This window comes from Trachurus trachurus (genome assembly GCF_905171665.1).
Source record: "Trachurus trachurus genome assembly, chromosome: 7".
NCBI classification, from domain to species: Eukaryota; Metazoa; Chordata; class Actinopteri; order Carangiformes; family Carangidae; genus Trachurus; species Trachurus trachurus.
The window spans coordinates 24490202-24512733 of NC_139901.1; the positions used below are offsets into that span (position 1 = coordinate 24490202).

Here is a 22532-nt window from a genome sequence, read left to right on the forward strand (position 1 = left end):
GAGAGAGGGTGGGAGACTCAGCAGCAGGCTGCTGCTGCCGTAAGCACTCAGCAAATGACATGCTTCTTCTGGTCTTTGTCCCATTATCCAGAGGTCTCATCTACAATGTGTCATTTTCGTTTTACTAATTTACACCCACTGTTTTTTTCATGCACTTGCAGCCATGTAAAGCTCAGAAACATATCAGAGCCCCGTGGAGGCAGCAGTGCTTGTTTGATGATGGAGGGTGCCGGTCGGTCGGACAGTTAGAGCACATGGATGCTTTTGGAATTTGCCCCTTATGCGTTGGGCTGGGGCACAGATTGCTGCATACAGCACCTTGTGAGCAGCATCGCAAATCAGACGGCCGGGCAGTGAGTGCCGGAGCGGAGGGGAGAGATGGAAGATGACGAGAAAGCGATGGGGAAGGGAACAAGGGGGGAGGGGGGAAGGAGGGGAGGGGGATCCTTCCAGTGAAAGAGACAGAAATAGTGGAGAGAGAGAGAGAGTGAGGGAGAGGAGGAGGAGGGGATTGAGAGAAACAGAGGTGGGGGTAGGCACAGGGAGAATGAGTGAGCATGTGTATGTGTGTGAGAGAGTGTGTGTGTGTCTATGGGAGAACAAGTAGTGCTGCAGTGGAAACAGTGCGAGGAGGACTGCAGTTTCTGGTGCTGATGGGAGAGCGGTCGAGGGACGGTATTTAAGGCACTGTTACATTAACCCTAAGTGCCTCTTTGGTGAATGGGTTAGCTTGTTGTGGAGAAAAGGATTACGGAATTACGGTAGTGCTGGTAAGGGTGTGTTTCAACTCTCCTCTCAGCTTTGCTTGAACACCTCCTGTAAGGAATTTTAAAATACACTTGGAGATATTTTTGTGGATTACGATTGGCTGCAGCCTGACTTTCCTTTTATTGCTGATTTATACCATAATTCACTGTTCAGGCTGTGTGCATGTTACTTCCTGGTGCATGTGGTCCAAACTTTACTCATAAGCTACGTGAAAGAAAATACCGAGCTTCTCCTGGATCCAGCTAGTGTCTTCATGCAAACTGTATGCAATCTGTTTATAATTTCACATCAGGGACAGCTGCATGGATTTCTTTTTTTTTTTTTAGAAGGGGGTTCGGTGGTGTAGCTGTGTATCTAGATTATTCTCATTGATCATGCCTCATTTAGCTTGCCTTGTGGGTGTAGCACTTCTTTCCTGGAGAATGTCCAGGAGGCTGCCCTGCTGACAGATGCTCTGCTTACCCCTGTAGCTACAGCGGTGTCTCTCACAGCCTCCCTGAACACCAGGAAACAGTGAAGTGGAGCCAAAAAAAAAAAAAGACAGTACACTACTACACTAAAAATACCTCAGGTGAGCTGTATTATATCCACAATGCAACAAAGCAGGCACATAGGACGGAGCTCTTTGTGTTTTGAGAGAGAGTAGCAGGACGTAAAGAGAGGCTGACAGTTGTGCTGAGGAGCGTGGAGAGTGGAGGGGTGGGGATTTTATAAAGTGCTGCAGGATGCTCTTTTTTTCTGCTGTCTCTCATGGGACCTATACCACAGGCAGCACTGAGGTAACAGTACCAAGGACAAAACCTATCTTTGGCTACCTCTTGCTGCCTAATGTGCTGACTCCTGGTCTCCTGCATCATTAGCAGGAGAGTTTTCATTAGATCAAGTTTAATTCAAAATCGTTCAAACACACCGACTAAAAATAGCAAAGGTGTTTTTGTTGGGAGCCTGAGGATTTTGGCCCGGTGTGAACCTCTGTGGTTTCAAAACAAACCCAAACACAATTTTTTTTTTTTTTTTTTTTTTTACATTACGCACAAAGTGAATCATCTGTCCCTCTGTCTTCACCGGGCTTTGTGTCCTGAAGTAACATCATGACGTCTAAATCAGGTTTTTTTTCCCCCCCAGAGTCACTGTGGTGGTGATTACCAGGGATAGTCAATGGGTTTTATTTGGAGAGGTCATGTGACCACTCAGGTTTCAGAAGTATAGTAAACAAACAGGGTTTGTTTGGAGGCCGTGAGTGGGATCACTGGATGTGGATGTGTACTGTATATTCAGCTGCACTGTACCTGCATATGTGTTTACTTCTCCAATATCCAGCGAGCAGGAGGCTGTTTGATACTGAGCATGCTCTGAAGATGCTTTTTTTGTTTTTTTTGTCAGGCTCTAAAACATTCAGACAGGCTCATTAAGTCTGTACCTCAGGCACGCCGCTCCCAGTGGCTCTCACACTGAGAAATACTCTCCAAGTTCCTCATACATAACCAGAAAAATGAGAGGATGCTTTGAAGTTCACCAGTCTTATTTCTTTTTCCTGTTTCCTCCCTCCAAGAGGCCAGCTGGTGCCCAAATGCTGGAACTGCTCAAAGAAGAAGAGGCGAGAGAAAAGAGGCTTATTCTCAGTGTGTAGCTGTCTAAATTGCGTCTCCCTCACTGTGTGCACCCTCTTTCACCTATATAACCACTGTTTTCCTGCTCCCCGCTGCTTCATTAGATTGTAATATACGATCTCTCGGCTTAGGTTGAATTCCACAAGCAGAAACAGAAGACAGAGCCAATTGCACTGGACCCTGTGAATGAGTCAGTGATTTTACCCTCTGACACATTAACACAACTATCTTTTTGTGATTGCTCAGCTGCTGCCAGCTTCTCACTCCAGGTGAGAGCTGAGCTTTCCCAGTCCTGGCCCCAGCCCATGTAATGGTGTGTTGCTGCTGGCAGGCTGGCCGGCCAGAGAGTCAGAGAGCTTCGGTGTTAAACGGTCAGACGCTATCACCAGTCTGAACATCCCACTGTGCTGACGGGGCATGTTCTTCACTTTTTTTTTTAATCTTTAGAAGGAGAAAAACATGCCAGATTTTTTTTTGTTGTTGTGGAGGAGAGGATTGGTGATGGTCAGAGAGCGAAGCACTGAGCAGGCTAACATTCTCGCTGTGGAGAATGAGTGAAATGATTTTCACTGTGTTTCATCATACCGGGGATGTTTTGAGTAATTCCTACAATTTTACAGCATAAACCTTTGAGTTTACCATGTCATTTTCTTTATAGGAAGTCACACATCAAACCAGTAGTTAGTTTAAAAGGAATCGTTTCATTTTCGGGGAAATGCACTTCTGACAGAGAGTTGGATGAGACGATCAACACCACCCTCATGTCTGTTAATGTAGATTCAGTGCTACTGTATAACCAGCAGCTAGTTATCTGAGGGAAGCTGTTAACCTGGCTGTGTCCAGTGGTAACAACAAAATCTTCTTAACGGCTCCTCTGAAGCTCACTAATTTACACTTCATAGCTCTGAAGTGTAAAAAACAATTCACCATGTCCCTGTAAAACCCTCTTTACTTGTTGTTGGCCTTTGCACAGATTATGCAAATGAGAAGAAATGTGTTAATTATTGAGCTTTAGAGGTGCTGTAAAGTGGATTTTGTTTCCCCTAGGTCAGAACCAAGCTAGCTGTTCCCTCTGTTTCCAGTCTTTGTGCTAAGCTACTGATTATTTTTCTCAATTAAGTGGTACGAAATCTCCACTAGCTATCCAAAATAAATTTCATTTTTTTTCACGTGTGGTGAAGACAAGAAGCAGATCAACACATACATGAGAAGCTGAAACCAGCTAATATTTGGCATTTGTTCATTCACATTCACATCATATAATTTAATTTTATTTATCAGTTAATTGACGAATAGTTGCGGCTTTAAAGCTAAGCTAATCAGCAGCTGGTTGCACTTCACATTAAATGGACACACATGAGATTAGCATCGACTTTCTCATCTAACACGGCACCATTGCCAAACTGCTTTAATACAATCACAATGGACGAGTCTGGGTGACAGGAGAAGTGATTTCATATCTCACTCTCTACATATTTTAAAACAAGGATGTCTGTGGCCTATCTGCCGTTCTGCAGAAGCCCCCTCCTCTTTCTCCTCTCAGCCTTACATGCAGATTGGGTCACTATCTCTGTGACAGAATGATTAAACGACCTATCAGGGGACAGGGAGAGGGGTTGTGCTAAGGGGGGCAGAGAGGGAGGATGTATGGCAACTGGCTGTAAATGATCCCTGCAGCTCCTCTCTCAGCATTCAAACCCCAGCGCCTCCCACCTCTTTTTCAAGGACCCCTCCTGATAATAGCTGAGTCACATTCAGCGGGCAGGTGAGAATCAGCATTGTTTTATCTACACAAGCAGGTTTTGTCAATGAGCCTCTCCGGACTGCCCTTTGGGTCAGGAACACAATGGCATATATGAGGGAGAGGTCTTTCTCTAATTCTCCTCAGCGAGATGATTTTGACATCCTTATCTGAGTGGCTGCCCTCTGACCACCACTGTCACCAGCAGGATTTCCTCATGCACACTTGCATTTTGTCAGCGTAAAAAAAAAGTCTAATTGCCATGTTGACGTCTGTGATTGATGGTCAGTCTCTGTTCTTGCAGTTACTTGTATTATTTATGTTTTTGCATTCAGGGTTTTTGTGCAGCCCTGAATGCTGAACGCGGGGCTGATGCCTCAGAAAAGGTCCCGTCCTGAACAGTTGCATAATCAGTTGTTCTGACTGTGTTGCAGATCAGTTCTGAGTCAGATCCAAGTGAATGTGTAAATGTCATTCACTCTGTTGTTTGTTGGTGCAGAGTAAAGGTTAAAGGGACATTGTGTAACTTCTCCTGTTATCGCTTACAGTATTTCGTTCAAAAGTATGTTTTTCATCAGCCAGTAATCACCCCCCACCAACACCAAACTGAAGTGTTCCGGTAAGCTCTGAATTTGCCGTTCATATCATTCATATCTACATGGAGCGGGTAAGCTCGGTGCTGGCTGCCATGTCGTGTCGCCATGTTTTTACGTTCAGTGGCAGCGTGACGGTAGGAAACCACGGGAACTCACCGGAGACACCGGAGCTGTCGGCTCAGGGTGAGGTGGCGTCTGTGAAAAGTCACCGCGGTAACGCAGTGAGGAGGAATGGAGCGTTACACTGATGCTGCATTCACCTGCAGTCGGGCAGACGGCCGTCAGTAACAAACCAGATGTCATTTTTGTCACAGAAGTCCAGAGAAAGCCGGTAAAACGTGGGTCAGGTAAACAATACGACATCGCCATGACAACATATTGTCACGTGTATTGTTTTGCCTCGTGCTGACAGACCACTTGTTTACATAGAGACTTCAGCCATTACGTGCAGCGGCTGTCGTCCGTCTGCCATCTGCCCAATTTCACGTGAATGCAGCATGAAAAATACGATTGAGTTGCTTGCGATATACAACCGCAACGCTAGATGGGAGCAATTCCTACACAATGTACCTTTAAAGTCACTGTGCTGACCTGGAAAAAATATAGATTTCTCCAGTTCACCTTAGAAGGGAATAAAATGGTGCTTCATCAAGTAACGTCTACAGTTTCAGTCTTTGCCCAGAGTCACCATTAACAGTAGCCTCCTATTGCATTAGACGATGTTCTACAGCGACCCAAACAAGGGGATAATACATATCTTCATTATGCAGTCAGTGCGTTGTAAGTTGACTTTACTGTTTTAATCACTGTCAAGTACATTTGCTCCACCTGACAGCGGCTCGGCACGCTCCCCGCTGATGCATTTTGGCAGGAGACTCAAAGGCTTTTGGTCAAGAGTTTCAGAATCTTGCTCTGGCACATGTTTTGCACCGTGCGCTTCTTTTTTCGGGGTTTGCCAGAGCTTTTGTCAGTGTCTTGGCTCTGTACCACGAAACGACAAAGGAAGGGAGTGTTTTGCAACTACAGTATACTGTAGGATAGGGCTACCTTGCAGAAATCCGTCTCTGCCACGCACTTGGCGTTTATCTGACTGTGCATGACGGCTAAAATCTGTTCAGCCGCGGGACCTGTACGCTGACTCTATATGAGCGCGAGTGATGTTGGAGAGATAACAGGGCAGGATATCTTTATGCAACATGGCTCAGAACACAGCGTTGAGAGATGCAGCAGCTGTAAAGACCACAGTGTGAACAAAGTAGTGCTGTGGAGCCACCGGCAGTCCCTCAGCTCAGTATTTTCATTTACATTCAGCCAAAGACTTTAGAGGGTTTTGTGAAATTTTTATCATCATTGAGCTCATTTAATGAATAATAGCAGGAATTACCATCACGGCCGTTCTATAATAGTAATAATAATGAATTATTGTGCTTATGCGATTAAATATACTCTTAGGTTTGGCTCAGAACAAGTTCCACACAGTATCTCATCCTTTAGTGGTAAATAAGAAGCAATGTGGCCATCAGTATCCCCCCCTGTAATCCTATTAAACATTGGCCAAAATGAGACCATTATGACTGTGGGAGCCCCAAGTCCATTTCAGCAGGGGTGAATTACCATAGAGTAGCAAGAGTTCAGGAACAAAGCTGCACATTATCTCTAATTGAAACAAGTCCACCATCTCAGCTCAGCTTTCTGACTACAGTAATGCTCTGTCTGATGGATCTAATAAAATACTATGCCCCTTGTTCTCTAAATGTTCCAGTACACATTTTCAGCTGAAATCCAGTCCAGACAGAGCAGAGGTCAGCTGTGACTCAGAGGTAGTCGAGCCGAGCCAGTGCTCTCTTCCCATTTGATCAAATGTGTTTATCATAAATTCAAGATGCATGGGATGCCTTTTGAACAATTATCCTTCAGATCAGACCCTCGATATCTTACGCAACTTGGCGCATGCCTAAAATAGCTCGACAGGAATGGGATGAAATGAAAGAGTCACTCAGCATGAAAAGAATAAATACAAAATTAGAGCACACACACTCATGCAACCTCCCAGAAAGAGATAATCTGCCTCTCCGTGAAAGAAACGCCACTTTGCATAAAGTTTGCTTTTGGGCCTGAATCTGAAATCTTCAAAATTCAGAGTGCCTTTAGTTCTTCTTGTAGATTTTTTAAATAATCCAACCCATGTTACTGTAGCAATCACATTAGTAAGATTTAGAGGAAATGAAGCTGCACAGCTAGTTCAGCTGGAGGCCAAGCACTCCACCCACCCACACATAACCCATAATGTCACAGATGGTGGGGGCCTCAGTGGGGGCTGAATGATTTCACTGGGGTCACATTATTCAGATTGCTTTGTATCTTTCAGGTTCCCTGGTGGTCTGGTGGCCTGTGACAACCGAGCCGTGGCTGTTGTTTCTCTTTGAATACAACAACCTTTCACAATGACTAATATTCAATAGTTAATTTGCCGCCCGACTGCTACTGACTGTTGCCCCTGAGCTGTCGTCACATGACCTTAAATCCAGCTCTCTCTCCGTTTACAGAAGCCATTTTGAAAGAGTGTGCCGACTCGAGACCTTTATACGGTTTTGAACCATGTGCTGCATTTAATTATGGATGAAATGGAAGAAAATCTATGTTCAGAGACTTAAAGACACACATGTTCTTGAATACTCACACACACACACACACACAGTATAGATCGGCCACTGGCAGACAGCTGTGTGAACTAGTAAAGAGGCAAGTTGTCAGGGCTGGGGGAAAACAAAGGACTCGGCCGTCTGGATGTAGATTGCTAATTAATTGCTGTTCATGGTACTTGTTGTTGTGTAATGAAACAGCTGCATGACTTTAGTGCACTCTCCTTAGGTTGTTTTCTGTTGGATCTGACCTGGGTGCTAATAAGCCCTCGATAAGCACAATATCTCACACATGGTTTGTTCTCCAAGCTGGGGTTTTCCCATCACTGGGGAGGATGTCACATGATGTGGTCAGTAGGTCAGAACACGCATGATATCAGATAAGGAGGCGGCGACATTCGTCATGCATTTACATGTGACAGCGAGGAGACGTAGTTACTGTCATTAGTTTGACAGGTGTGGGATAATTAAGTAAAAACACTTAGCCTGAAGGCATATTTCTGTTTCCAAATGACTCATATTTTTCTCTAATGATGATGGAGACAACATATGATGTGGTAATCTATTCGCATGTGTGTTTACTCTTATATTTAAAAAGAAAAAATGCGTACATATTGCATAAAACATATGCATTTTATCTCTTTAAATATGCGTCAAAGAGCACATCCATGGCTTGGGGGCCAAAATGCTGAGCAATGTCTGCTCCAGCATGGGGGCTTTTGTTACATCTCTCGCCCCCTCAATTCTCCATTCCGTGTAATGAAAGCACAAAAATTATTTTAAAAATCCAAAAGGAAATGTGCTTTACTCCAGAGTCAGGGTAAAAGTCCTCATCTCTCACCGGTCTTATTAATAACATCTTAGCTATAAATAATAAAGGAGAAGGTGCAGAGAAGAAGAGAAAGCTATGGCAGAGAAGGCGTTGGAAGTTATTAGCTATCATTTTTTCTTTTCCATTGATGGATAGACTCTGGTTGTATAAAACACAATGTTTTTTCCTGTGGACACCCGGTATAAAAGACATATCAAATGTAATAATGGGTGTTTATTTCTTTCACAAAATTAAAAGTAGCTGTTTGATCCATTAAATATCACAAAAACAAAAAACAAGCACCCACGCTCAAGCGAATTTCCTCAAAGTCTCCAAACCGCCCTCCTTCACCTTCACGTGTCTCAGCTGGTGCACGTGTTGAACCTTTATGCATCACAGTTAATTTTCAATAAAACTGCTGTTTTAGTGTGCAATATTTTTCTTTTCGCATTCTGTTTGTACAAAGATAAAAGTGCTTGATCCCCATCCAACTCGTAGCAGTGTGTTTAGCGATAAGGGGCCGATCATGCCCATAGCTTAGCTGCTGTGGGCCATGGAGCCGAGCCATTTTGTTTTAACAAATTCTGATGACTCAAACGTTAACGAAATGAGACTCACATTGGGAGATGGAGCTCAAAACTCCCACAGACTACAGTAATCGAGTATTATATGAAATGAATATTGAATAAGAAGTCTATTTTTAGCTTTAATTCATTCAGGGAAGGTTTTTTTTTTTTTTCCGGAGCAAGAGCGCTCATGTTTCAGCAGCGCCCTGATATCCTGATATACACTCACAGAGTCACACACGTTCACACCTAAAGCTGCCCATAATGACAACAGTCTCATCTGTTAGACACAGTGCTGCTCCACTGGAGTGGATGGAGGTCTGGAGCCTTGCTCAAGGGCATCTCAGCTCTGTTACTTCCTTTCCAAGATTTAATCTGTTGGTTCACAGATGGAGCCATTAACCTCCCACTAAGAATCACTGTTTTCTTACTTTTGTGTGTGGAAATTGTGGCATTTGTAGTTTAGATCCCTCTGATATTTAACCAAGTTAGTAGCATGACTGTATGGAAGAACATGTTGGCTTTTCAGTCAGAAGGATCAGGCCACACCAGACTGAAGTATCTCAGCATCTATGGACTGCAATGAAATTCTGTACAAACATTGATCGTCCTAAGAGGATGTGGCCCTGTGACCCACAGTCACATATCGGGGTGGGGGATCTGTTAAAAAGATCATATCACAATCTTTATGAGTTGAAAAGCAATCCAATCATGGTAATCGTCATCTGCATTCTGCTGCTGGACTGATTTTATTCTGAACGTCCTGGCCAGAAGTTGTGATTCTTATCTTTCTGCTGATTCTTTGTTTGTTTGTTTATCTTCTGCTTACAGGCCATGGCATCAATGCTGTTCTCTGCTTACAAACTGTGTCACAACCACTCTTGGTTTTTTTTTTCTAAGCTCATATTGAGTATTTGTTTGGACAGCACGGTTATTTATTCATGCACATGCAGTGCTTTATGAAAGTGTTTGAATCTTCAGTGGCTGCTGACCAGAAAGCCCAGACTTGTCCCTGACTCGTCCTGCCTCAGGTTGTGCTGCCTACGGGCAAGTCTGTCGTCCCGCAGGCAGGTCTGTCGTCCCCACCATCTTGGACTGCAGCTGGTGATGGTGGTTCACAGATATATTTTGGGGCTTTTTGTGCCTTATGATAGGACAGCGTGGGAAACAGGAATTCAGGGAAGAAAGAAACAGGGATGACATGCAGCAAAGGGCTGTTAGTTGGATTCGAATCCAGTACATTGCCTATGCATTGGTTGCGCTCTGCAGGGTGAGCCACCGGAGCGCCCCCATGATGGTGGTTCTTGTTGTGCTTTGGTGAAGATCTGGTTCATGTGGAGCTTCACAAAACTCACAGAGGCTGCAGAGCAGAACAAGGACTGCTGTCTCCTGCTGCAGTTAGCAGGCTAGATGTTTAATAGTTAACACAGTTACATGACACTTACATTTTATTATTAAATATCCTCATAGAGGAATTTTCTAATGTCTTGATTTGTCTAATAGCTCGACAACAAACTGTCACATATCATGACATACTGATTTTGTATTTTTGCTGTCAGAGGTTTGTCAAAATAAACTTTGGAGCTTCCTTTCAAATCTTTTCAGAATAACAGTTTGAACGTAGGCTAATTGCTGTAAAAAAAAAAAAAAAAAAAAATTAAAGTACATTGGCTTGTGGGCAAATGCAGCCACTACCTTAAAGGTATTCAGAAAATAAATTTGAATTTGAGCCCACTGTGGGTCTTAACATTAGTGTAATAACTCATCTATCAGACGATGTAGCCCAAACTTTGTGCAAAATTATATTTTCGAGTAAATCCGGGATGAAAGTGTGGTAGTTTTTTTTCGCATTGGATAATGCAGGCGCACAAAGTATATGTCACCCTGCTCACGATTCATCAGCCACTGATATTGGATCCCGTCATCCATCAATCAAACGTCTGAGACGCACACACACTGAGCTCGGTCTCGCCCCAAACATTGAATATCCCGCCCGCTCGATAACGACCGATCAAATTAATTTTCCTTACTCGGGTAAACTCGTGCGGTAACTCGTGGAAACTCGTAGAAGGAGGCGCGACAAACAGGACAAACGGCCATTTCTGAACAGCTTTTAGTTAGCATGCTAACCTATTAAACTAAGATGCTGAACGGGATAATCAGCAAGTTAGCATTCTCATTTTGAACATGCTAGCATTTAGCTGTGCCTATGTGCAGCCTCATAGAGCAGCTGTGGTCCAGTCTTTTCAGCAGTTTGATTTCATACTTAGGTGGTTTCGACATTTCAGGGCTGAGCCGTCGTGACCAACTAGAAGCATTGTCTCCAGTGTCAGCCATTGTTGGTTCACACAGCTAATTCCTCACAAATCGTTACTATTAAACACCTTGTTTGAAGGTACGGCTTGAAAGGTGTAAGACTGTGTTTTTCAAAGAAAAAGGGGTTTACAGTTGATTCAGTTGAAGCGAGCACTAAGAGCTGGCTGTGAAGCAGGACTAATGGCCGTAATAAAACAATGCTGTAAGTCCATGTCCTCTCTGTCCGTCCTCAGAGTGGAGGAGATAAAATGCTTGAGCACATATCCATGAATGTTAATTTAATTGGACTGGCTTGGCCTGGTGTGAGGGACAAACAGGATGAAATGCACATAAAACCCCAGATGTGAGTGGATGCTTTTAACATTGTCACTATATATACAGCAATGTGTCATACAGAGTGGAGACTGCAGCGACGCCTGTCATTTGCTGTTTTATTGAGCTACACATTCATCCCCAAATGTGTCAGATGGATGAAAATGATACTAGGATTTTTATGATTTTATTAGAATCCCCATTAGCTGATGTAGAGTGTTAGATCATAAAAACACGACAACAGATAAGACAAAAATGAAACAACCATTCTGACTCATTTCATCAATAAGCCTCGGATTGTGTTTCAGTTCCCTTCTCACAGGATGTTGCTTGTCTGTAACATCAGCCTACACACCAGCCGCAAGTTATTTTAGACACATATATTTCAAAATGTATAAACCCGGTTCTGGCCGTTGAATAATATAAGCGTATCCCTCCTGCTGTCAGTCTCAATGTAAATAATTAATATGTGGTAATAAATAGAAGCAGAATCTCTGGCAGCAAGTTGGAGACCTAGCATTTGAGAAATGGGAGATTCCTCTATTTTTGTCCATATCTCCATGACTTTAATAAAATCAACAGCAGATGTCGCCTCTTGTTATGCTTGTCATCTTTCACTGCTTTCTGAATTGAGGTCTCACCCAATCACTCATCACTCTGCTGGCAGGCTGCTTTCAGCTGCACTTGTCACACTGTGATTTCTGGAACCGATAAGAGCTCTGATTGAACATTTGTTTGGCCTGTTGAAATACAACTGGAGAATGGCTTGCAGTTGTTCATTTTAGATTTTTTTTTTGACACGCTTAAACACCTTTTCCTGGACCAGGCAGTGTTGGCTCGAGAACGGAGTGAGGTCCAGACAAAAGAAAGGTGTCATAAATGCAGGATTGATGGTTATTTCTTATAAATATTGTAGGTAACTGATCTCCAATCATTACCCGCTGACCTCACCACCCTGTGAAATATGTTAGAAACACTATAAAACGGCAGACTCTGTGGCGTTGACCACTGCAATCAGTCATTTTATGAAGTACTGGTACAAAGATAAAGGGCTCAGGCCTTGGGTGAGTTATAGAAAACAGCTAAATCATACATTTCTGAAAGTTGTTTTGCACTTACTGTCACGCCATGTTTAAGAATTAGCTAAGCAGGTCAGACTCTTAACATACTGTGGCCAATAATGTCTAATAATGGATCAATTCATTCAATTTACCCTGCGGTGACCTTTAATAATAACCCTCTCTTCATGACTCATCATGTCCACGTAGGGCCTTTATATAATGACAGAATATGTGAAAAATGTCTGTTATAATTTCCCACAGTCCACATTGATATTTTTAGGTTTCCAGCCTCATTCGACCAACACTTCAATTCCCAAAGATATTCATTAAGAAAACTGCCTATTGCCGAGAGGCTGGAGCCAGTTAATGCAAATCGTTGGCAGAAAGAAATGATTCAATGATCAAAATAGCTGCAGATTATTTTTCAGTTGATCAGCCAATCAATTCATCGACTAGTCATCGTCGCTTCTACATACAGTAAATTAGAGTCAATATGTCATCATGACGTTATAATGACATCACAGCGTCATGTGGCTGCAACCATTAAAGGGAAAGTAAGATGTTAGAGAATTAGTTTCACTGAAGTGTAGTGAAGATGACATCTTGATTGTTTCCTTATACTGTAGGAGCGGTGATCACTTTTTAGCTTGTTATGTTACTTTCTTTTCTTTTTCACAATGTATAACCTTTATATTGACTCGTGTTCATCAGAAGCTTCAATCGAGATACTTCAGTTGTTTTTGCAAGCAAGGTGCTTTCAACTGTTTGGTTGTTTATCTTCTTTTTTTCCACATGGATTCATGTTAGTCGGTGGAGACAGAGATACATTGTTTGAAACTGATCATGGTATTGATGTGGGTGTATTACACAATATACTGGTTTGGTCATACTGTAACTATTCAGCCAACAGATACAAGGTGAAATATCCATGCAGTGGATGATAAAATAACTGTTTTATCAGATTTTGTCATTTTCTGTGTTAAACACTGGGGAAACTGTCATTTTCAGCACCGTGCTCCACTCTCCTCCAATTACCTGCAGAACAAACTGGAGTTAGAAACACTCATCCCCGTAGGGACTTCTAATTGTTTTTAATTTCATTAGTGCTGCTTTGAATAGTTTCATTATTCTCCCAAGTCTCAAAAACAAATGGATCCCAATTTATTTTACAAATTGCAAACTTGGTTTTGGTTTCATCTTGATCCTCCCTGAATAATAAAGCTTAACCAACTAATACAGTTTGCAGATGTAAACTTGCCTCACTTGAAAAACCTGTTTCATTTTGTTTGTCTGACAGTGTTTGCTCTTGTGGCAGATGCAGAAGAAAAACAGTGGTGGCTCAGGCCTGGGCATTTAAGATACACTCACTCTACACAGTGTTATGCAGGGAAAATGTATTAACTGATTTTTTTTCCTGTGCAATCTGACCCATATTTTATGGTAACCCTGCTCTATTAAATAACATTTATTTAGCAGACGCTTTTCTATGAACACACTCTTTCAAAGAGTAATTTTGTGGTTCAGTATTTTGCAAAATCACAGTTGGATATGGTTGCAGAAGGAGGCTGGGATCAAACCACTTTGTCTTGTAACACCTGAGCTACCAAGCAGAGTTTTTAGATGCCTGGGAGTTGAGTGAATCATTCCTTCTTTTCATTGTCTAATGGTGATTTCATGCATTATTGTAAACACCAGATTGTGTGCACTACTTTTGCTTTCTCAAAATGTCTCCAAAGACCTTTAAATTGGATGAACGGCACAACACTTTAATGAGGGCATCTGCTTTTGACAGTGCAATGGCACGTCAATGGATTTTAATGCACAGGTGGAAAAGAATTGACTGTTTGCTGGATAATTGCACTTTTCTCAGACATTGTTTTCATGCTGTCTTTCAGGGACTGTGCGTGCAGCCTAAATGACGAAGTTTAACTTGTTCAAGCATCAGACAACGCCCATGGTCGCTGCTAAGCCAACAGGGGCCAGTGCCTTGACTCTGAGTCCAGCCCCTGTCGCATCAGTCTCCAATAATGACAACACCACCGAACCAGTCAACAAGAACGATGCCTTCGACGAGATCAAGAACAAGTTCCTCAATGAAATCGACAAGATTCCACGTGAGTGCCAGACAAAAACCCCAAACCTGTTCCGATCAACCAACTTCTATTGATGTGCCTCTAGGCAATGATTTTGGAATTAGATTTTCTGTTGTGCTGCAGGCGTCGGCAGCCTCATAATGTCTTCATTCAGTATTGATCACTGGCTGCCCCTTCTAATGGCTGAGAAATCTAATTTCCATCCAATCTAATTGCTAACCTAGCACCTCTTACTAAATATATTTGGCCCAGGACATGACATGGGGGCAAGCTAAGTGATTGGTTGGTCAAATGTCAAAGTATTTGCTTCTCTTCTGGTTGTGGATGTACTATCTATACATTTCTTCACTGATTTGTATATTCTCCTCAGTGCCATCCTGGGCCATCATTGCCATTGCCGTGGTCGCTGCTTTACTCATTCTAACGTGCTGCTTCTGCATCATCAAGAAATGCTGTTGCAAGAAGAAGAAGAACAAGAAGGGCAAGAAGGGGAAGGGTGACATTGGCATGAAGAACATGAAAGGCGGAGAGGTATGTTTCACCGCAGGAGTTGGTGTCACGGCTGAGGGAATTAACACCCACACTGTGTACGAAGCAAGACAAACCACAGCCAGCTCCGACCTGTATATGAGGCCATTATGTAACAGCTAAGAGACTCCAAGTTTAGCTTTGTAGCAGACTGTAGCATACAGCAATATGTTTGACAATTTGGACAAGAAGCCATCATGTTTCATATTTTACCTGAGTGACATTGAAATAATGATATTTTCCTGGTTGAAATGTGTTAGATTACATATCCTTGGCTCAGCCTGTGTAGCTTTTTGATGGCTTTTTAACCCAGTCAAGTGTATTCTCCGCAGGTGTTAATTACATTCTTTACGCACCATGATTATTTTTCATTCTCTCTTTCTTTCTTTTTTTGTTATTTAATGTATTTGTCGTGTTATTGTTGCTCTTTCTCTCACTTGTGCTTTGGGATTTGAGTGGAAAATGACAGGACCCCTATCTATACAGCCCAACTATTGTTTATTTCTTCAGTCATTAGAGAGTAATTATGAAAATTAGCAGTTAGCACAATGGTGCTGTTTTGGGCCTGTGATTATTATTTTTTCACACGTGTGATTGATGATTTAACGAAGCACAATAAGAACACTTCTAAAACTGGAGTTATTTTAAAACCCAACGGCCCCTGCCGCACAAGATGCGATTGTGCTAACGAGGAGGTTCCTCTATCTGTCATTTTCCTCGCACCCTACACTGTAGCTGACTACATTTGCTGTGATTACCCTTCTTTGGTGTCTGCTGTGAGTTCAATCTCTTCCTTTGTCTCTGCTCTCCTCCTTCCTGCTTTGTGTCTTATGTGTGCTCCGTGTATCTTGACTGTGGTGGACTTCTCTGCCTACGGTAGGTCTGATGGCACGCGGCACCCCTCTCTGGCCGCTCTGTGTAAGCACAGACCAGGGCAAAGGGGGGGGAAGCGGTGGTGGGGGGGGTGGGCTGGGCTTGGAGGGATTGGATTGCAATGATGATGATGATGATGATGATGATGATGATGACAATGAGTGCTATGGCTTCCTTAGTTTTTTGCAAGCTTAGGTGCTGCGGGTGCTTGAGGAATCTATGGGAGCGATAAAGCTGCTTCGCAAAATCCACTGAACTGATATGCCGCACCAACTGCTATGTCTTGATTATACAGAGATTGCAATTTTTTGGCAAAAAACAACAGAACAAAGACCTGTTTCAGTGTCTATGGTTTGAACTGAACATGAAACTCATCCTATGGTTGAGCCTTTTGAATGACGAGTGCACTGAGCAACTCACTAGAGATCACTAACATGCATGTGCAAGGGGTAAGCTGGATATTTGTCAAAGAGTAGCTGAAACTTTACCTAACTGAGAGCTTTGAGCATGTTTCCACCACGACAACCCCTCGATTGTGCAACACAAACAAAAAGCGGAGGAAACCTGGCTGACAGTCGATTTACTCTCCAGATACACATTGACTTGGGTCAGAAATTCTTACACTGTGCCCCCCCCCACCTGTGCAAACACGCTCAGAGCTCTGCAACAGTTAAAGCTGTTGGTATCGCTTGACAAAGACCAGCATATGCCCTTGCAGTAGGTACCATTGAATGGCCACAACTTGACTTGAGAGTAACTTTCCTGGATGACCCATGCTGCTGACATTACTAGGTGACTAGTCATTGATGCCCCTCCCCCCTCTCCTTATCCTGAAGCACTTGGGTCTCACTGAGGAGAAATGGTGAGCCAGAATGTTTGCCCACATTTGCAGTCAACTGCAGAGAGGCCTGATTTCAGTCGATTTTAAAGCTAACGCAATCGGCCGACGGCGTTGACACAGATTTCATTTAGCAAAACCTCGGCGCTGACCTTGCAGTTCAATCCCGTGGAGTTGACCAAAGGGCATTCATTCAGACGTACCATGTCTTTATCCTTGAACCCCCACTGGAAGTTTGAGAACAACTGGTAATTCTCAATGTAGCATGATCCCTCCATGGATGTGTACATTTCACTCAGAACACATGTACATAAATTTTTGGAACTGACAAAAATTTGCCACAGAGGGGTTTTTTAGGAAAAAAAACAAAAAAAAACATCCAAGCGTAAGTTTTACCTTCAGAAACTACAAGGTAATTCATTCACATTTGCCATCAGAAAGAAACTTGGATCCTGCATTGTGTGGCCTGGCATGCTCGAATGAAAAGCATTTACCACTATAAAGATAGAGAATGCCACATATAAGGAATATTGTGTGAGAATGTGAGTGAGAAAGTGAGAGAGAGAGTGTGTATCTTTAAGCATGCATGAGAGCCTGCATGTAAGAAAATGTGTGTGTGTTTGTATGTAAGAAAATGTGTGTGTGTGTATGTGTGTATGCGTATGGAGATGGGGTGTGGACGCTACAGTGTGGTGTGTAGTATGTGTGTGATGGTGTGCGTATTCTCTGTGTGTGTGTGTGTGCCCTGTTCCTCTTCCAGCTCATCAGTGAGTAGCTGGAGCCTCCAGTCTTACGAGGACATCAGTGTTTTGTCAAGAAGACAGCCATATAGGAAAGTAGGCCATACTGAGATATTATCCAGCTTCATTCAGCATCTGAAAATGAAAGTTTACTTTAATATTAATATCAGAGCATCATTTGCCCCTCATTCTATTAGTCACGACCGCCTCTGAAGAGATGAAAAGTCGCCGGGTGTGATGTTCAGGCAAGAAGGGACGACATATAGAGGAGTGCTGCCCTGCAAAGGCAAAGCGCAGTATCTGTAAAAAAAAATGCCAAACTGAGAAAAACAGCTTTTTGTGTTTTTCATTGTCAGGTTTAAGCATCAAATTATGAATAACTACCAAGTCTATAATTGATTAGAAAAAGGTGGACTGAATTAAATGTATTTTGTAGTTTGTCTTTCTGACCAATTTTGACCGTTTTATGGCAGATACTGCACTTTTGCCTTGGTTTTGGTGCAGATACGGCACTTTGCCTTGGTTTTACTCCAATGGAATTATAGAATAAATTATAGAATGTAGGGGGTACAGTTTGCAGATACTGCACTTTGCCTTGGTTTCATAGTGCTTTTTTGGATGAACAGCAAAATAAAAAGCCCAATAACTCTGCAAATTCTACCAGATTCAAGAGAATATGCCACACTTTTGAAAAAATGCAGATACTGCACTTTGCCTTTGTAGGGCAGTGATGTTCAGGCATCCATCACGCCCAGATTATCTCAGGAGCAGCTAAGTGTTAATAAACTGCTGAGTTTTGTTGCATCCTATGATCAAGAGTTACAACAATCCACATCAGAGCATCAGGTGGAAAATCTGGACTCTGTTTGGAATAAATAGTGAAATCTTTCAGTGACTCAGGTAGCTACAGTAATCGGCGATAATAGCGGCAAAAATGCTATCTACAGTACAACAGCAGTGTAAACACATTAATGATTCTTTGGTATGTCAGGAGGAGATAAACGGCAAACAGTAATTTTGTTTGGCTTGAAGTAAACGTATTTGTCAAACAGCTTTACACTGTCAGCTGGCGCAGCGTGTGTTATCTGAGGGTATTTGCCTGCAGTTTTTTTTTAGCAAGTTTGAGGGCTTTTCAAGAAAAGTGTCAGGAATCACTGCATCAGTGGTTTGATAAAAATCATGTCTGTCCCTCACTTCCTCTCAGTAAGGACGCTCTGCTTCCTGTGACAAACTGTACTGGAGATTTTTTATTGTACACGGGGTGGACAAAATAACAGGAACACCTGTCACTACAATGCAGTGCAATGCCAAAGCTCTGCAACACATGCAGCAAGTGTTTACTCTTTTGTGTCAGAAAGGTTTTGCATCATGCTGCTTTCAAAACAAAAAAAAAGTATCCTATAATATCCTTCAGTTTGTTTTCTCTGCACTTTGGCTCATGAAGCTTTCATCTGTGTGGGATACGTCGTCACGATTTTTTGAGACTTTGTTGGAAAACTTAATATGACTCATTTGGAATGAGTCATACATAGGATTTGTGTAGCTGCCTTTGTAAACCTTGATTTCCCTCAAACTTTCCCAATTGCTGTCATGCTGCCGGTATTTTGCCCGTACCCGATATTGTCACAAATAATGGCAGCTACACACGTGAGTCATATTAATTTGAAAACCAATTCTCATTAATGATAATAACAAAGGATAATCAGCATTTTTATAATTGAAAAACAACAAAACTTCCAGAGTTTTTTTTTTTTTTGCACGTCTGTTGTATTAGATTGCATTTAATGTAAGGTGTTCCTGTTTGCCTCTGTCCACCTCCTGTATATTGACTGTTTTTTTCTGTTGTTTCTCTTTTTCTCTCTTTCTCTCACTCTTCCTCTCTTTCCACTCTTTGCACGCTGAGAGTTTTGATTAATCTGTTTTGATTCATCTATATAAATGGCATTTATAATAGTATATAACCCAGGAGTAAATCCCCTGCCTCTAATTATATCAGATATATACAGTAACACACCTGTAATCCTCGTGGAGAAAAAAAAACAAAACCAAAAACAAGAAAGTCAAGAAAACAGCAAATGGTGTCACCCAAGAAATAGTGAAATCAAGTCAGGTTGCAACCGTGGTCATCGATGAACAGATTGCACTAGTAGCACCGGGGTGAGCCGGGGTAAGTGTGGCAGGTAGGTGCTGACTGACCCGACTGCTGAGGTTTGGTGTTCAGCACAGCCGCCGCCGCCTCAGAACCGGCCTCTCACTCCTTCTCTTGCCGCATGCCTCCCTTCTGTCTCTGCAGAAACAACAGGATGAAGATGATGAGGAAGATGATGTCGAGCCTGGACTCACTGGGGACGAGAAAGAGGAGGAAGTGAAGGAGAAAGAAAAGCTCGGGAAGCTCCAGTACTCCATTGATTATGACTTCCAGGAGAACAAGGTGAGTAGATGTAGAGACAGTCAGTGCCTGATTTCCTTTGGGTGGCATTTCCTCTAGTCTGGCAGTGCTTTTGTTGGATTTAGTTTAGGTGTGAGTTTGCAATGGAGCTATAGTATATACTGCCTTAAAGTCCCACCTCTGCCTCCCCAGATGACTGTGGGAATCCTGCAAGCAGCTGATCTCCTCTCCATGGACAGCGGCGGCACCTCTGACCCCTACGTCAAGGTCTTTGTCCTCCCTGACAAGAAGAAGAAGTACGACACGAAGGTTCACAAGAAAACGCTCAATCCTGTCTTCAACGAGACCTTCGTTTTCAAGGTAGAGCAAAGCACCTCATCCTCACCCCTCACTTATTACTTATTAAAACAGCATGTACGTCGGCCTGTTTGATGGGTAGACGGGTCTTGTAAAAGGTGAACTGCTCCTCAACTCTTCCTTTCTTCTCCCCGCACTTTCTTTAGGAGCTTAGGTGCTGCTTCAATTCTGGTTTTCTTTTTTTTACTAACACTTCTAGCCCGCGGTGATAAAAAGGCACAGACATATTGAAGGTGTCTGACAAGGGGAGTGTGGTATGGAATCGCATTAAAGGAGAGTGCCACCTCTGGTGCACCTCACCTGCTGACACAGCTCTATAAAAAACAATTCAAACAGCTTTGCTTTGTCAAAGTCAGGCCAGTTCTGCTGAAGCAGCACGTTATTAAGTCAGGCAATTTAGAGCTATAGGCCAAAGTCGCAACCCGCGTGGCTTTGTAGTTCTGATCCGGCAGAATTTTTTATACAAAGTCGCTTAGAAATCGTTAGAAATGTGTGAACTGCTCTTTTCTATCTCCAAGGAATGAATGAACTGGGTATTGGTTACCATCTTACAGATTCCATTCCAAGAGATGGGAGGGAAGACTCTGGTGATGTCCGTCTACGACTTTGATCGCTTCTCGAAACATGATGTCATTGGAGAGATTAAAATTCCCATGAACACCCTTGACCTGGCTAAGGCAATTGAGGAGTGGAAGGACCTGGACAGCGCAGACCAAGAGGAGGTAAGGGACGCACTGGCTGGGACCGTTTAACGTAAGGAGAGGTTTTTTGACATAAACTTCTCCAGTCTCCAGTATTATTAGTCATATTCCTTTGCATAAGGCGACGTAAACAGCTGATGACATAGTCTAAAAATAACCCAGAGCACAAGTTGCCAACTTCATCTGTTCACCAATGAGGCTAAAGGACAGGCTCTTTGGTTCCTGACCAACTGCACTGCTTCCTCTGGAGCCATGCAGCCTGTAATTTCTTGCTTTCATCATTATGCTGCACAAGGATATGAATAACACACTTGAGTCAATGCTACAGCTGCCTCCCCTGAGCCACCTTAAAAAGAAATACTCACTCCACAGTTTATTTTGCTCGCAGTCTCACATATTTTATTCATTTTGAGACAACGAGCTTAAGAAATAATTCCTGCTGCTATTACAGCAGAGACATGATGTTATTGAGAGTGTATATTTAAGATGGAACCGTTTGTGTATATCTATTTGATACATCAGGGATCTCCTTTAACTTTCTCTCTCCCGCTCTCATCCTTACAGCCGGAGAAGCTGGGTGACATTTGCATCTCCCTGCGTTACGTCCCCACTGCTGGAAAACTCACCATCTGTATTCTGGAGGCTAAGAACCTGAAGAAAATGGACGTGGGTGGACTGTCAGGTACTGTATATACACAGAGCACAGCATCAAATATTGAATTTCATTATCAGACTTAACATTGAATTAGCTGCTCTGGTCAGCTTAACGTGAAATTTGGATGCTCGCAGTGGGACTGCAGTGCATATGAGAGCGTGCCTGCGAGCGCAGCCATTAGGTCGTTCCTGCTCTGCTCACGTGCTGACGCTGCAGTACTCACCATGCAGCAACTCACACTCCCTCTGGCCTCAGCATTGGCCCCATCTGTTGGTGCATTACAGCACTGCAGCCCAAACATGCATGTGCAACGTATCTTCGATCAGCTTATCATGATTTGCCTTTTTTTCCCCCCTCCATTTCAAGATCCCTATGTGAAAATTAACCTGCTGCAGAATGGAAAGAGGCTGAAGAAGAAGAAAACGACGGTGAAGAAGAACACTTTGAATCCATATTATAACGAGTCCTTCAGCTTTGAGATTCCTCTTGAGCAAATGCAGGTAAGGACACAGAGTAATGTGTTGAAATATTTGTCAAGGCTGGAGAGAGCTCCACGCTGTCCTAGAAATGTACAAGTACTGTTCTACAGAGAGTGAACTACTGATAACAAGTACTGTGCCTGAGTAAAACAGCTCATTTCCAATTAATATGGACAGCCAGATATAAAGAGTAGATCTAACACCAACCACACTCATTTATGGGCATCAAAGAGAAAATATACAGAAATTCTGCTGTTTTATTACCATGTTTTCTTTTATCTTTACATGACAGATGGGCGTTAGGTAAAGGTGAGGATGTCAACAGATGTTTATGCAGACAATTTGTGACAGTTTGTTTGCAGTTTACACAAAATGAACTAAGGATACCATGAGATGTGGTCATCATTTATAATCATATTGATATTTGGACACTCAGCATTTGAATTTGTTTTCAGA

At 42.7% G+C, this 22532-nt stretch overlaps 1 protein-coding gene across 1 annotated transcript in view; it reads left to right on the plus strand.

Annotated features, from left to right (window-relative positions):
- LOC310988980 (synaptotagmin-2-like) overlaps window positions 1–22532 on the plus strand; it is a 55651-nt gene that overhangs the window by 32381 nt on the left and 738 nt on the right. The window contains exons 3-9 of the mRNA XM_083975815.1: window positions 14319–14537; window positions 14887–15047; window positions 19789–19926; window positions 20077–20244; window positions 20796–20963; window positions 21507–21624; window positions 21964–22097. Of these exons, the coding sequence (XP_083831941.1) occupies window positions 14339–14537; window positions 14887–15047; window positions 19789–19926; window positions 20077–20244; window positions 20796–20963; window positions 21507–21624; window positions 21964–22097 (1086 nt within the window). The 5' untranslated portion in view covers window positions 14319–14338. The remainder of the gene's footprint in view (window positions 1–14318; window positions 14538–14886; window positions 15048–19788; window positions 19927–20076; window positions 20245–20795; window positions 20964–21506; window positions 21625–21963; window positions 22098–22532) is intronic.